Raw genomic sequence first — 17,112 nt, forward strand, 5'->3', positions numbered from 1 at the left:
CTTCTTTTGTCTTTGTGTTTAAGACGTAAATTATCTTGTTCGTATCACCAAGGAGGTTGTTAGTACCGGTCACTGCATCAGAACACACACCAAGGTCCTGAGAACATGCAGACCACACACACACACACACACACACACACACACACACACACACACACACAGACACACACACACACTGACACACACACACACACACACACACACAGACACACACACACACACACAGACACACACACACACAGACACAGACACACACACACACACACACACACACACAGACACACACACACACTGACACACACACACACACACACACACACAGACACACACACACACACACAGACACACACACACACAGACACAGACACACACACACACACACACACACACACACACACACACACACACACACACACACACACACACACATCTTTATATCTTGTTTCACTACAAAGAAAAGCTGCAAAATTCACTCAGACTTTTATTTTTGCTGATAAACTAAATGTGAACTTCACATTTCCTGATGATGCGTTTATGGACTCTCTTGACACGACTGAATCCCAGATCCTCTGAATACTGAGTCCTAGATTCTCAAACTGTGGTACGTGTACCACTGGTGGGACACGAGCTGCTTCTAGTGGGACACAGAGGAATATCAGAACCTGTTCCATCGTCAGGATCATACATGCAGCTGATCACACGTCATCCATCATTACTGGGATTTATGATTCAAGTTTTCTGATAATAAAATATCAGAAAATGGTGTAAACTGTCACAATCTTGTCAACTGAAAAACGTGAAAACACAGACGTACTTCCGTGCACTCCACCTGTTTTCACACTATTTTTCAACCAGTGATCAATCTGGCCATAATTTTTCCACTAATCAATCAGTTGTTGGATCCAGAAAATCGATGTGGATCCTGTTGTGTAGTTTTGGGTCGTGGCTTGAACACTGTTTAAAGCGTCTGTTACCATAGTAACAGCAGTTGTTTTGTGTGCATGAATGAGTAAATGTTGCATGGTGGTGTTTAAGTATGACTTTGGTAGTTTGATTGTTTTAGTGGGAGTTTAGTTCAGAGTTTTCTGTAACAGATCTGAAATATTCCTGCAGGCGTCAAACCTCCTGCTGTTTGTTTTCTGTCTCCATTTTGATTTTCTGTTTGTGTTTGTTCAGTCAGAGTGAGACACACACTCTCACCATCATGTTCTCCTCCTACACACCGAGCTAGAGAACCTCCACTCTCAGCTGACGGAAGGAATTCTGGGAAATGTAGGAAATTACTGACCCCCCCAAAAAAATTAAATGCCAGGCAGAGGAACTTGAGTTTAATTTATCCTCCAGGGCGTGGCAGTTGGGTGGAGTTTAACTGAGCCTGTGTGTGTGTGTGTGTGTGTGTGTGTGTGTGTGTGTCAGGGTGGTCTGATGGTGGGAGGTCTATTTTAGTGCAGCATCTCCCTTTTTGTCTCTCCCACATTCCTTCCAGCTGATTGGACGGTGGGGTGTGGTAACCTAGCAACCTTCAGATATCTCCAGCATTCCTCTGAGTTATCTTCCATCCCAACAGACTCACAGAGCTGCTGACAAACACTGAGTCTGTCATTCAAGTTTCCTCCTTATCATCAGCAGGTCGTATGTTTTGTCGGATGGAGCAGATTTTCATTTTCAGGTCAAACTCCCGCCAGCAGCGTTGCCTAGCAACAGCAGCGACTTTCTGGAAACAAAACGTGAATCTGAAAATAGACGCAGAGCAAACGAGAGGATGATGAACCATTCAGATATCTGCTGATTCTGACAGAGACAATGTGGTTCTGTCTCTGAGAACTCACCTGGTCGGCTTTAAAGACTTTGTTCTGCAGCATGTTTGTGGTTCTGTCTCTGAGAACTGTTCTGTGTGTGGTTCTGTTTCAGGTGAGCTGAAGAATCTGCTGCAGAGAAACTCCAGTAAACATGTGAGTTGACTTTTTTCAGACTGAAACAGTTCCAGTGTTTTAGATGATTTTTGTGCATTAAGTACCAAAAAGTGTTTTATTATTGATTATAAATATATTATTGATGCATTCATGTTACAGCTGGTCAACGTGCAGCTCACTTCACTGACTTTAGACGCTGCAGGTGTTTCATCCAGTTTCCCTTTTTAAATCTTAAGTTTGCTGAATTTCTTCCACAATCTTTTATTTGTTTGGCGACCCAAATAAAATCTCCTGTGACCCACCTGAGGGTCACGACCCAGAGTTTGGGAACGACTGCTCTAATCTACAATAATACATCATCATTTATCATATTTCATATTAATAATCTGAATCCACAAAGGAACATGTAACTCGTCACCTTCCTCCATTGAGGCTGAACAGAAACGTGAGAGAGGAGGAGCGGATACCTGATCGATCAGGTTATTGATCAGCTGGAGCCATCAGATTGTAAGTGATCTGTCTTCAGAGACAAACAGACGACTTTCTCCTCTGGAGTCTGAACGTGATGAAGGAAGGAGGTCGCTGCTCTTTTAGTTTTTAAGACATAAGAGGTGTGAGACTTTTTCTGCAGCTGCCATTTTAATACGACATCAAACATCCAACGATGAGAAATCAATCATTTTTAATTAATAAATAAATCAGGAAATAACTGAACAGTGCAATTACTCTGTACAATAATTCAATAACTTGTATTTACTCATATATAAATGTAGACAGTGTTTAACACATTTATTAGACCACCTGTCATAAAAATGAGAAATATTTTATAAATCTCAAAAACTTGTTTTAAACTAAAATGTTATTATTATTTATTTGTCAAATAACAAACTGAAACAGGTAAACAGTCTTTTCTTCGTCCTCTTTGATCTTTAACAGTTTGCATCTTGCTGACATTGTTTTTATGTATTTGTCTCTTTTGTTGTTGAGGTCAGAAAGTTTCTATCTGTTCAGACTTCAGATGAAACTTTTCTGTGATCAATCTTTGAATCTACTAAAACCAAAATTAGTTCAACAGGATTCAAATCTGGACTTTGACTCGTCCGGTCCATCAGGTCCAGAACTCCAGAGTCTTTGTCTCGGTCAAATCGTCTCTGCACAGATCTGAAGTTTGCTTTGGTTCATTGTCTTGTTGGTTTATGAACCCTCGACCAATCAGATTCAGTCCAGAAGGAATCCCATGATGCACTGAGATGTTGTGTTTGACGTTCTTCTTCATGATGTCGTTGATTTTCACTAATTTGTCCACGACGTTTCCACAAATGGAACCTCACACCATGATGGAACCTCACACCATGATGGAACCTCACACCATGATGGAACCTCACACCATGATGGAACCTCACACCATGATGGAACCTCCACCGTGTTTCACTGTGGCTGCATGTGGCATCAGAACGTTCTGCAGCTTTTCTGTGGACATGAAGACGACGATGCTGACTGAAGAGGTCAAACCTGGACTCGTCCGTCCAGAGGACCTTCTTCCAGTCATCAACAGTCCAGTGTTTGAGCTCCCTGGTGAATCTGAGGAGGTTCTGGATGTTTGCAGGCCTCAATAATGTCTTCAGCAGCTCGTCTTCTCTTTAAACCTCGTTCCATCAGTCGTCTTCTTCTGGTCGTTCTGGAGACGTTCTCACACTCTGATCTAGAAACATTTGTCTCCGTCTGAAGATCAGCTCTGGTCTTCCTTCTGTCTCTAGTTCTTCAAATCTTGAGGTGTCAGTTAACTTTGGGTTCCTGCCTGTTCCTCGGTGTATTTTGTAAGAACCGGTCTCTGCAGTGGACTCAAAGCAGACTCGTCCACACTGTGAGACACTTTATGTCTTTTCCTGTTTGTCTCAGAGACCATCCAGCATCATGAAGTGTTTTAATGTGGACAGAAATGATGAATTTCAAACTGGATTCATCTTTTTAGACTCAAAGTCGAGTCGATTCACTGAAATGAATCAAACATTCAAACAATAAAACTCATTTTTCTGTTCAGGAATGAAAGAAAATAACTAGAATTTAAAATCTTAATCAAGAAATAATCATGTGATTTACTATTGTTTCTGTTTTTTTGTAAAACAGTGAATTTGAAAATTCATGGATAACAATAATAATTATATTTTAAAATTAAAAATATCATTTCAGTTAAAGAGCTTCTACATAAAAACTGATTTATGTAATTAATGTGGAGCAGCTGAGGTGTGAAGCTCACACTGACTGCTGTTCTAATTCATTTATTAAACACTGCTGCTGCATTGAGAACGAGACCACAGCTCCCAGTTCAACCAGTCAAACACAAATACCGACACATGAATTATTGAGTGACACCAAACACCAGCAGACATCAATACAGGAGGAGGGTCAGAGAACCAAATCTGTCAAATCTGCACAAACTGCAGCCACAAAACTGACCAGCAGTCAGCAGCACAACGAGCAGCTCACCTGGTCTTTTGTGGGAAAAAACATTAGCAATTGTTCTGTAAACTATTTTTTAATGAATATAAATATAGATTTTTTCTTGTGTAAAATCTTTACATTGGTTACCTGTCTGCTGGAGGCGGGGCTTAGTGAAGGTTCCATTACACCCCAGAACTGTGGAACGAGATCTTTTGTTTTTAACTGATGGTTGTTTGAACTGGTCTTCACTTAACTTTTGATTTATTTTATCTTTGTATTATTATTAATTAATGTTCAGCACTTTGTGTTGCTCTTCATGAATGAAGTGTGTCGTATCAATACAGCTGTTATCGTTTCCAGACGTATTGATGAACGTCCACATGTGTGTTTCAGGTTCTGATCAGAGTGGACAACCCCAAAGACAAACAGATACAGACATGATCCCTTATTCTCCCTGAGGTACACACACACACACACACACACACACACACACACACACACACACACACACATTTCCATTATTGATTCATCTGTTGATCATTTTCTCCATTGATCAATTAGGTGTTTGGTCTATAAAATATCAGAAAAAGCGCATGAACGTACATCGATGCGCTCCACATGTTCACATCTAATTTTCAAATCTTTCTTTTAATATCTGCCGATCATTTTCTCAATTAATCGATTAATTATTTCTGTCATAATCTTGTCAGTTGAAAAATCGGTGCAACACGTGGAGCGCACCGACGTTTGCACCTGTTTTTCAAGTCTGTAATGATTATAGTCATTATTTGTATTCACTGACCGCATGTTACCCAGACTTCCACCTGTGTGTGTGTGTGTGTGTGTGTGTGTGTGTGTGTGTGTGTGTGTGTGTGTGTGTGTGTGTGTGTGTGTGTGTGTGTGTGTGTTGGACAAAGCTGTGGACTCTGGAATAATCCCTTTGTGTCTCTCGGTCACGTCCAACAATGCAGAGCAGCAGAGTGTTGTGTTCTGACAGTGGAGTTAAAATGTCTGAACGTTCTATAAAACAATCAGCTGATTTCACCTCCAGAGTTTTTATTTAGAAGAAAATTCATAAAAACGTTTGTTTTCTGTCTGTCGAGGTGTTTTGGAGTTTAATGTGAGGAACATTTAAGTCACATGTCTGATCAGCTGTTTCTCGTGGTTCTCATGGCTTCACACAGATCTGATGGATCTTTCCTCACATTAAAGGGATAGTTCACCCAAAAATGAAAATTCAGCCGCCATCTACTCAACCTTATGCCAATTGAAGGTCGAATTTAGTTTTTTTAGTCTCTCCAAGATTTTCCTGCCTTTTTTGGGATTGTTTTGGCCTAAAACGTCTGATATCACAACAGCTTTTCTAAAAGAGAATTGACACATTGCAATGCAGAAGAAAGCGATTTTTCTGGGATAATTCATTAAAAATTGAATGCAGCTTGTTCCAGGCAGAGCAAAACTACACTCTGTTCTGAGAGTTATAACTAACTTTATATCAAAAAGGCTCAGAGGTACAAAAAAGATTAAAAAAAAAAAAAGTATATAAAATATTTGTAAAATGCACCAGGGAGTTTTCACAAAGAAGCAGAATCTTTTTGGAGCTCAAACTCAAACTCAATATAAAACAACATCAAATGATGAAATAAAAACACACAGTGTTGATAAATGTCAATAAAAATGATAGATGTGTGACAAAATGTGCAGAGCAGCTTCTCTGAGCAGCAGCAGATGAGTCAGCGCTCACAGCTGGTTAGCTTTGACTTCCAGATGTTTATGAAACACTGAGCACATCTGGCACTTGATGGAGCATTGCAGTAGGTGCTTCACCATCTGTTGCCTCGTGGAGATCTGAGTTCAGACTGAAGATGACAAACGTCCTTCATGTTGTGTCACAGAGAGTTAACTTCAGATCAGCAGCTCTCGACTCAACTCTGTGTCTGTACGGCTCTGGTCCTGCAGCTGTCTGTCAGAGAAAGCCTCTGCAGCAGATTTCTGTTTTCCAGCTGACTCACACACACACACACACACACACACACACACACACACACACACACACACACACACACACACACACACACACAGTGACAGTGTAACTCTGTCAGTTGGGGACTGACTCACCTTCTTCTGTCATTTACTTGCAGCTCTTCATTAATTCTGTGATATAATGTCAATATTGTACCAGATGTCTGTAAAATAACATCATGTTATATCTGTCTGTGTCACTCAGGAACTGACCAATCAGCAGTCAGGATGATGCCCAAGGTAAACACTGTTTTTTGTGTTTAAAGTGTTTCTGTTGGTCGACTGTGTGGGAGGAACAGTTCTAACATCTCTCAGGTTTCTATTTTTAGCTCCTGAAAGCCAAAGCTGAGAGGAGAACACAGATATTAACTCTAGAAACACCAGAACTCCTGAACTACTAGAACGTACATCAGTGTCATTTTGACCTTTGACCTCCAAACTGTCTCAGGATAAACAGCAGACTGAGAGACTAATGCTTTTATTCTGTTACTTTACCTTTTTATAAATGTACATTTTTATATTTATCAACACGCAGCATCATGTCTAGTAAACTGTAATGATTTCATATATTCACTGCAGTATTTTTCTGTAGGATCAGATTCAAATTTGAGATTAATCCAGAATTACTCCGAGTGAGAAACAGTTCAATGTATTTCATAAAATGATAAACATGTTATTTTAACATTAATAACAAAGAGAGTTAACAGAAAATAATCACAGCCTGTGAGAAAAGACTGGAGACGAGTACAAAAAAAGTTTCTGCTTGTAATAAATAAAGGTTCTTTGTTTTGTGATTTGTCGGTGCTGAGACAAACAGTGTTACAACTGTCCCTGGTCTCCCCTACTTTATCTTTAATTGGGTCTAATTAATTAATGACTTGTATTTTAATGTTGGGAAATTGGCAGTCGAGTCCAGTTATGGCGTTTTATTGACAATGTCAGTTGCTAAGCAACCAGGACGCTGTGATTTCTGTGTGCAGATAAACATTAATATGCACCCAAAAAAATAATGAACCCAAAAACACTGACTTACTGTGTTTTAATTTAATTGAAATAATTTAATGTAAAGAATTTCATTTAACACAAAGTTTTTCTATTCTATTGAGTCACAACTGATTAAAGGTACGTGGATGTCTGCACACGGACGACAGGTACGTCCTCTGATGAGGACGCTTACGTCACACGGACCCCGGCGGAGCCTCGCAGACCCTCGCGCTCCTGTAAACATTGAAAGTTTGACCGTGGCTTTAATATTTGGTCGTGTCATGGAGACACACAGCTACAGACACAGACTGGGAACCAACAGACACAGACTGGGAACCAACAGACACAGACTGGGAACCAACAGACACAGACTGGGAACCAACAGACACAGACTGGGAACCAGAGCAGCAACCAGAAAACAAAAAAAGTCCAAACGAGCCGATACACTAGTTTGCTGCTCGCAGATGCTTCATTATTAATAATAAAATGTCACTTTTTGCATCTGTTTTCCTGAATAAAAGGCGTCGTCGTCGTCTCTGCATCAGAAAACACAATGAAACAACGTGCAGAAAGTGGAAATGATGCAGAAACAAACTGAGCTGAAGTGTTTTTGATGCAAACTTTCATGATCCTCATTCATTCCTTCATTAACTGAAGTCTTCTTCCATCTGACTGCAGATCAGTTTGTGTTTGACCTCTGATCCGTGTGTGTGTGTGTGTGTGTGTGTGTGTGTGTGTGTGTGTGAGCAGCAGCTGGCTCAGACGTCTCCAGGGAGTGTGTTGTCTCTGAGAGGAGGGTCCGGTGTCCCAGGATCCCCCGCCGCCGCCATCATGGTGAGACACACGTACACAGATGAAGACGTACGATCTGTCAGATTAATCTGCAGGCAGTAATCTGTAATCTGTGTCTGCAGGCGCGGGTGGAGGACGGCGTGATCGGCTACAAGGACCTGGCGGCGTTACCGAGAGACAAAGCCATCCTGGACATCGAGAGACCAGATCTGATGATCTACCAGCCGCACTACAGCTACAGTCCTCTGGAGGTGAATCACGCGCCGGTTTCTGTTTCCTCTGTTTCGTATCTTCAACAAACGTCAAGTTCAGATGCTGAAGAGACAAAAGCTGCAGTCTGTCCCCCGCTGTCACAGACCCCGGATTCGTTTGACGGCTGGTTAGCTGAGCGTCATGAGACATCGATCAGCTGCTCAGAGCTCGTTAGCACAGCTGAGACCCAGACCTCGACCTGGACTTAAAAACCTGGTTGACAAATAGTTTGGACGTATTTTACAATTGATTAAAATGAATTTGTCTGCACTCTCCATCCTCACCACTAGATGTCACTCAATCCTGCAGGCGCTGATATTCAACACTTTTTCTGTCATTTGTAAGAAACTTCCTGGTTGATAAAGTTGAATATTTGTGATTGGATGAGAACAGACGTCTCCTGACAGCTCGCTTTGTTTCTGTGCCGTTTCTTCTGAGTCTTTTTTTAAGTTTGAGTGTTTAATCTATTTTTATGTTTCTCTCCTCCTCAGAGGTCCTTGTCTCCTCGCTCCATCTCTCCTCCTCCCTCCCCGGAGGTAAGACGTCCTCTCCTCACGTCCGTCTGTCCATCATGTAGTTTATGTGTTTACATGAACGTTTAGGTTCACGTCCTGAGGGTCAGGACATTACTGTCATCAGGTCAAAGGTCACGCGGTTCTTTCGTTCTCCTAAAAAGAAAATAGTTAGACAATAAATATGATGAAATATTAAAATTGTTTTAAAATTTGGTTTACAGGCTGTAAGTTTAAGAACCACGTCACACAAAAAAAATTCTAATATGATTCAAAATGTCAAGGCAGACAGTTCCTTTAAACATGGACCCTCCACCTGTCTGACCTCCGTGTCCCTCTGTGTCTCTCTGTGTTCCTCCGTGTCCCTCTGTGTCCCTCTGTGTTCATCTGTGTCCCTCTGTGTTCCTCCGTGTCCCTCTGTGTCCCTCTGTGTCCCTCTGTGTCCCTCTGTGTTCCTCCGTGTCCCTCTGTGTCCCTCTGTGTTCCTCCGTGTCCCTCTGTGTCCCTCTGTGTCTCTCTGTGTCCCTCTGTGTCTCTGTGTCCCTCTGTGTCCCTCCGTGTCCCTCTGTGTCCCTCTGTGTCCCTCTGTGTTCATCTGTGTCCCTCTGTGTCCCTCTGTGTCCCTCTGTGTTCCTCTGTGTTCCTCTGTGTCCCTCTGTATTTCTCCGTGTCCCTCTCTGTTCCTCTGTGTCCCTCTGTGTCCCTCTGTGTCCCTCCGTGTCCCTCTGTGTCCCTCTGTGTCCCTCTGTATTTCTCCGTGTCCCTCTCTGTTCCTCTGTGTCCCTCTGTGTTCCTCTGTGTTCCTCTGTGTCCCTCCGTGTTTCTTTGTGTCCCTCATGTTCCTCATGTTCCTCATGTTCTTCATGTTCCTCCGTGTTCCTCCATGTTCCTCTGTGTCCCTCTGTGTCCCTCTGTGTCCCTCTGTGTTCCTCTGTGTCCCTCTGTGTCCCTCGTGTCCCTCGTGTTCCTCATGTTCCTCTGTGTCCCTCATGTTCCTCATGTTCCTCTGTGTTCCTCTGTGTTTACAGAGGGAGTCCAGGGAGTGGCTGGAGAGCCGGTCTCCTGGAGGTTCCTCCCCTGGTTCCACCATCCAGACGAGCAGGACACACAGTACACACAGCACACACACACCACCCACGCCACACACACCAAACACACCACACACACACACCTCTGGAACCAAGAGCTCCTTGCAGCACTTCCACAGACCAGGTGAGAACCAATGAAACAGCTGACAGAGTCTGTAGAACACCGTTTGTCCACCAGAGGACACCACATACACATACAGGCTGAGGAGTAATAGATTACTCAGTCTGGATTAAAAAAATATTGCCAGATTGATCACTGATTGAAAAACAGAAATGTGAAGACAAGTGGAGGACACAGACCGCGTCTTCGCATTTCTGGACCAATTTTTCAACTGATAAGATTGTGACAGGATTAATGAATTGATTTTCATTATAATTATAATAAATTAAAAAAATAAAAATAAATTCAACTTCCCATTTTACTAAATGTAATCTTTTTTATCTGTAACTGTCATGGAATACAGTTACCTTTATTGTGTCTAGATGATGTAATCCTGTTACATGTAATCTGTTACTCCTGGAGGCTCTGCTCAGCTTTATGCTTTTCTTGTCTTTCTGTCAGAAAACGGCTCCAACATCTACAAGAAGCCTCCCATTTACAAACAAGGTGAGTTATTCCACCTTTAAAGCTGAACGCTGATATTTCAGAGCTGTCAGTGAACACAACAGTGACGTTCAGGCTCACACCGTGTCACCAAGAAGCTTTACTGACAAAAATCTTTTTTATTGCCGTGAGGAAATTCAGCTTTTTATTGATTTGAGAGTTTTTCCTTTTTTACCACCAGAATATATAAAACATTTAGTTTGTTCCTGATCAAACATGAATTATTTATTGAATTTCAGTACTAAGTCATCTCTGTGTCTCTGTGTCTCTGTGTCTCTGTGTGTCTCTCTGTGTCTCTGTGTCTCTGTGTCTCTGTGTGTCTCTGTGTCTCTCTGTGTGTCTCTGTGTCTCTGTGTGTCTCTGTGTCTCTCTGTGTCTCTCTGTGTCTCTCTGTGTCTCTGTGTGTCTCTGTGTCTCTGTGTGTCTCTGTGTGTCTCTGTGTCTCTCTGTGTGTCTCTGTGTCTCTGTGTGTCTCTGTGTCTCTCTGTGTGTCTCTGTGTCTCTGTGTGTCTCTGTGTCTCTCTGTGTCTCTGTGTGTCTCTGTGTGTCTCTGTGTCTCTCTGTGTGTCTCTGTGTGTCTCTGTGTCTCTGTGTCTCTCTGTGTCTCTCTGTGTCTCTGTGTGTCTCTGTGTCTCTGTGTGTCTCTGTGTCTCTGTGTGTCTCTGTGTCTCTCTGTGTCTCTGTGTGTCTCTCTGTGTCTCTGTGTCTCTGTGTGTCTCTGTGTGTCTCTGTGTCTCTGTGTCTCTCTGTGTGTCTCTCTGTGTCTCTGTGTCTCTGTGTGTCTCTGTGTGTCTCTGTGTGTCTCTCTGTCTCTGTGCGTCTCTGTGTGTCTCTCTGTGTGTCTCTGTGTCTCTCTGTGTCTCTGTGTGTCTCTCTGTCTCTGTGCGTCTCTGTGCGTCTCTGTGTGTCTCTGTGTGTCTCTGTGTCTCTCTGTGTGTCTCTGTGTCTCTCTGTGTCTCTGTGTCTCTGTGTGTCTCTCTGTGTGTCTCTCTGTGTCTCTATGTGTCTCTGTGTGTCTCTGTGTCTCTGTGTCTCTCTGTGTCTCTGTGTGTCTCTGTGTGTCTCTCTGTGTCTCTGTGTCTCTGTGTCTCTCTCTGTGTATCTCTGTGTCTCTGTGTGTCTCTCTGTGTCTCTGTGTGTCTCTGTGTCTCTGTGTGTCTCTCTGTGTCTCTGTGTGTCTCTGTGTGTCTCTGTGTGTCTCTGTGTCTCTCTGTGTGTCTCTCTGTCTCTCTGTGTCTCTCTCTGTGTAGACGTGTCGTCCTCTCAGGTCCCTCAGGGGAAACACATTGAGGATCTGATCATCGAGTCGTCAAAGTTTCCTGCAGCTCAGCCTCCAGATCCAAACCTGCCCTCTAAGATCGAGACTGAGTACTGGCCCTGCCCCCCCTCCCTGGCTGTGATTGGTATGACCCAGAGTCACACACACACACACACACACACACACACACACACACACACACACACACACACACATGAAACGCACTCTGTGCTGCATTCATGGTTTGTAGAAAGATTGGATTTTCAGTGTTTTGATCAGAAAATCCTGTTCAGATATTCAGATTTGAATCCTGATAATCATTCAGTCGCTGCAGGATTTCATGTCATTTTTTAGGATTATTACGTCATAAAATGTCTGATTTCACAGCAGCTTTTCTATAAAATTTGCGATGCAAAATTTTTGAAATGCAGAACTGAGAGAAAGCTGCAAAAACAAAGTTGTTGTTTTTTTCTTGTATAATTCTTTAAAAATCAATCAGTTTGTTCCAGAAAGAATAAAACAACAATCTGAGATATTTTGAGTTGAAAGAATAAATTTATTCAGGACTCAGTTACACATCATCAAAAATAACTACAGATATCATGATTACATCACAGTGTTGGCTGGACAGACACACTCCACCTGTTTTCATATGTTTGGACATATTTGTTAGTTGACAAGGTTGACAACCTTGTCTCCTCTCCTTGCATCCTCTCCTTGCATCCTCTCTGCAGAGAAGGAGTGGAGGAAGAAGGATCAGAGGGATGAAGATGAGGAGGAGGACGGGGAGCTGGATGATGAGCTGTGGGGACTCCGACTGCTTCAGAAACAAGAACTCAACAAGGTGACAGACAGGGGACAGACAGGGGACAGACGGAGGACAGATGGAGGACAGACAGGGGACAGACAGGGGACAGACAGAGGACAGACAGGGGACAGACACGGGACAGACAGGGGACAGACGGAGGACAGATGAGGACAGACAGGGGACAGACAGGGGACAGACAAGTACAGATGGAGAACAGACGGAGGACAGACGGAGGACTTATCATAATTCCAGAGTTTGATTTTAAATGTAGGATGAGATCAGTTGACTGAACGTTATATTAAGGGGGACAGACAGAGGACAGACGGAGGACAGACAAGAACAGACAAGAACAGACGGAGGACAGACGGAGGACAGACAGGGGACACACGGAGGACAGACAAGAACAGACGGAGGACAGACAGGGGACAGACAGAGGACAGATGAGGACAGACAGGGGACAGACAGGGGACAGACGGAGGACAGACGGAGGACAGACGGAGGACAGACAGAGGACAGACAGGGGACAGACACAGGACAGACAGAGGACAGACGGGGACAGACACAGGACAGACAGGGGACAAATGAGGACAGACAGGGGACAGACACAGGACAGACAGCGGACAGACAGGGGACAGACAAAGGACAGACAGGGGACAGACGGAGGACAGATGGAGGACAGACAGGGGACTGAACATTATATTAATGTTGTGGACGACAGACTGGAAACTGTCCTCTCTGCTCGTCTCCTCAGATTCAGTCCAATCTGGGTAAAATCATCCTGAAGGAGGAGTTGGACAAATCTTCGACTCCTCTGAGGAGGAAAACTCGCTCTCTGCCCGACCGCAGCCAACACGCAGGTAACCGACCGTTAATCATTATTGATCTTTGATCAGTTTCTTTAAGAGATAAAAGAAACTGATCATTATTTATCAACGTGTCTCTGTTCTCGTCTCGTCCTCTGCAGGCTCCAACGTCTCCAAGTCTGTTTATTTCCCAGCATCCTCTAAGAGCGGCCTGTCCAGAGTGAGTACTGCTGAACACGCTCATCCAATCACAGCAGAGTTTACTGATGACAGCGATGAACACATTTCTGTTTGTTTTCAGCTGCAGTCGGCAGAGTTCAGCTCGACTGACAAAACTCCCACAGGTATGAAGACACGTGGTCACATGATCGAAAACAGGTGACGCTTCGATTTACAGCCTCCATCATTTCAGAGTAAACATCTGCTTATTAACCAGATGTTCACTTGAGATTTCTGCTGTAAATTAGCGTTAGAAACGTCATGGTCTCACCAATTATCATACAATTAACTTTAATTTATATTAAATTTCAAATATATTACTTGGTAATTTTCACCGATTCACCATGAAGTTATGGGAGCTGGAAACTGAAGCGTTACCATAGAAACTTAACTTCATGCTCTTTATATACAAATGAACTTTTTTTTTTACATTATTCATGCAGTGTGTAACTTTCTTTAACTTGTGTGTGTGTGTGTGTGTGTGTGTGTGTGTCGTCCTGCAGATCTTCAGGTACGGTTTGATTCAAACATTTGATCATTTATAATCATTGATAAACAATGATCAGTGATGATTAATGTGATGATTGATGTGTGACAGAACGGAGACTCCAGGATGGACCGAGGAAATTCTCTCCCCAGCATGTTGGATCATAAAGTAACACAACATACATCACAACATACATCACAACATACGTCACAACATACATCACAACATACGTCACAACATACGTCACAACATACATAAAAAACATACGTCACAACATACGTCACAACATACGTCACAACATACATCACAACATACGTCAAAACATACGTCACAACATACGTCACAACATACGTCACAACATACATAAAAAACATACGTCACAACATACGTCACAACATACATCACAACATACGTCAAAACATACGTCACAACATACGTCACAACATACGTCACAACATACATAAAAAACATACGTCACAACATACGTCACAACATACATCACAACATACGTCACAACATACGTCACAACATACGTCACAACATACATCACAACATACATAAAAAACATACGTCACAACATACGTCAAAACATACGTCACAACATACGTCACAACATACGTCAAAACATACGTCACAACATACGTCACAACATACGTCACAACATACGTCACAACATACATCACAACATACGTCAAAACATACGTCACAACATACGTCACAACATACGTCAAAACATACGTCACAACATACGTCACAACATACATAAAAAACATACGTCACAACATACGTCACAACATACGTCACAACATACGTCACAACATACGTCACAACATACATCACAACATACGTCAAAACATACGTCACAACATACGTCACAACATACATCACAACATACGTCACAACATACGTCACAACATACATCACAACATACGTCAAAACATACGTCACAACATACGTCACAACATACATAAAAAACATACGTCACAACATACGTCACAACATACATCACAACATACGTCACAACATACGTCACAACATACGTCACGACATACGTCACAACATACATCACAACATACGTCACAACATACGTCACAACATACGTCACGACATACATCAAAACATACGTCACAACATACGTCACAACATACGTCACGACATACATCAAAACATACGTCACAACATACATCACAACATACATCACAACATACGTCACAACATACGTCACAACATACGTCACGACATACGTCACAACATACATCACAACATACGTCACAACATACGTCACAACATACGTCACGACATACATCAAAACATACGTCACAACATACGTCACAACATACGTCACGACATACATCAAAACATACGTCACAACATACGTCACAACATACGTCACGACATACATCACGACATACATCAAAACATACGTCACAACATACGTCACAACATACGTCACGACATACGTCACAACATACGTCACGACATACATCAAAACATACGTCACAACATACGTCACAACATACGTCACAACATACGTCACGACATACATCACAACATACATCAAAACATACATCACAACATACTGTAACTCACATTTTACCCAAATCAAAACAATGCAAACACCTTTTTGTCATTTAGGTGAACTGACCGTTTCATTTGAGCTTTTTCTGTATAATATTTTATGTTATATTATTATATTATGTTATATTATATTATGTTATTATGTATTGATGGATCTCTTTAGATCTTCCCGTATGAGATGCTGGTGGTGACTCACAGGGGGCGGAGCAAACTTCCCCCCGGTGTGGACAGAACCAGACTGGAGGTAAAACTCTTGGCTTGAATTAAAGATCAAATCTGTCAGAATGTTTTAATCACTTTGTTTTGAACAGATTGTGTCGTAACTGTAAAATCAATCATTTTTAAGATTAATCAATAAAAAAAAAATGACGACAAATGAATCCTGTCACAATCTTGTCAACTGAAAAATAGGTTGGATTTTCAACAGGTAATCAATCTGGTGATCATTTTTCCACTAATCAATTAGTTGTGTCATTGGTTTTCACCCTGCAGAGACACCTGTCTCAGGAGGAGTTCTTCAGCGTCTTCGGGATGTCCATCGAGGACTTCGACCGCCTCTCCGTCTGGAAGAGAAACGACCTGAAGAAGAAAGTCTGTCTCTTCTGACGCTGCTGGGACTGCATCTCCCACAATCCCCTGCTCTTCCTGGGTCCTTCACCACAGGATCCAAAAACAAAACATCATCATTATCAGCACCGCCGCCACCGCCACCGCCATCATCATACCTGCTGCAGCACCACGAGACGTTCAGCGGGACGTTCAGCTTTGATTTGATTTGAACACAGTTGCAGGTTTAGAGGAAACACCAGAGAAGAAGAAGTTTGTTTGTCTCGTATCCAGGATGTAAAGAGTTGATTCCGCCGGGCGCGACCGCATCACGTTCAGGATGTGATGCGTCCGTTCTGAAACACGTCCTCCAGGAGTTCACAGGCTGTTCTTGGGATCGTCGCCACCTAAAATCCTAAAATCCCTAATTTTGCAGTAACTTTCCTGAAAATGTGTCACACGTGTTGCATGTTTCGTTTTGGGGAACAAGTGAACATTGTAGAAAAAAACAACAAACCTTTTTTTTTTTCGTATAATTCATAAAAAATCAGAGGCAACTTGTTTCAGGGAGGCTCAGATCACAAAGTGGACCAGGGGGGCGGAGCTTAAACCTAAAACAAAATGTTCTAATAAAAGTTCACAAAGCGTTGATAAATATAATTAGATAATCAGATATTTAGATGGCATGTTTGATGTTTGTGCAGGGGACTGCTGTGATTGGTGGAGCTCACAGGAAGTGATGATGATTGGAGAAAATTGTAAAGCTGTGCAGGAATCAAAGGGATTGGCTGAATCTGTGCCAGC

The 17,112-nt window shown here is 42.4% G+C and overlaps 1 protein-coding gene across 3 annotated transcripts in view; it reads left to right on the top strand.

Moving 5' to 3' along the window:
• The window catches only part of LOC146319694 (dematin-like), a 29,294-nt gene extending 12,325 nt beyond the window's left edge, over positions 1-16,969 (top strand). The window contains exons 2-18 of one of the 3 annotated variants that reach the window (XM_084727713.1): positions 1,912-1,952; positions 4,749-4,814; positions 6,583-6,617; positions 8,112-8,195; positions 8,276-8,404; positions 8,897-8,941; positions 9,946-10,129; positions 10,568-10,612; positions 11,860-12,012; positions 12,602-12,711; positions 13,427-13,532; positions 13,640-13,698; positions 13,780-13,822; positions 14,201-14,208; positions 14,296-14,352; positions 15,926-16,006; positions 16,255-16,969. In XM_084727713.1, coding sequence (XP_084583839.1) covers positions 6,606-6,617; positions 8,112-8,195; positions 8,276-8,404; positions 8,897-8,941; positions 9,946-10,129; positions 10,568-10,612; positions 11,860-12,012; positions 12,602-12,711; positions 13,427-13,532; positions 13,640-13,698; positions 13,780-13,822; positions 14,201-14,208; positions 14,296-14,352; positions 15,926-16,006; positions 16,255-16,368 — 1,230 coding nt within the window. In that variant the 5' untranslated portion in view covers positions 1,912-1,952; positions 4,749-4,814; positions 6,583-6,605 and the 3' untranslated portion in view covers positions 16,369-16,969. Of the gene's footprint in view, positions 1-1,911; positions 1,953-4,748; positions 4,815-6,582; positions 6,618-8,111; positions 8,196-8,275; positions 8,405-8,896; positions 8,942-9,945; positions 10,130-10,567; positions 10,613-11,859; positions 12,013-12,601; positions 12,712-13,426; positions 13,533-13,639; positions 13,699-13,779; positions 13,900-14,200; positions 14,209-14,295; positions 14,353-15,925; positions 16,007-16,254 lie in introns of those variants that run through there. The other 2 variants (XM_084727711.1, XM_084727712.1) reach the window with 2 other exon arrangements.
• Positions 16,970-17,112: the final 143 nt, after the last annotated feature.

Source organism: Lutjanus erythropterus, chromosome 10 (genome assembly GCF_056507025.1).
Source record: "Lutjanus erythropterus isolate fLutEry1 chromosome 10, fLutEry1.hap2, whole genome shotgun sequence".
NCBI classification, from domain to species: domain Eukaryota; kingdom Metazoa; phylum Chordata; class Actinopteri; order Lutjaniformes; family Lutjanidae; genus Lutjanus; species Lutjanus erythropterus.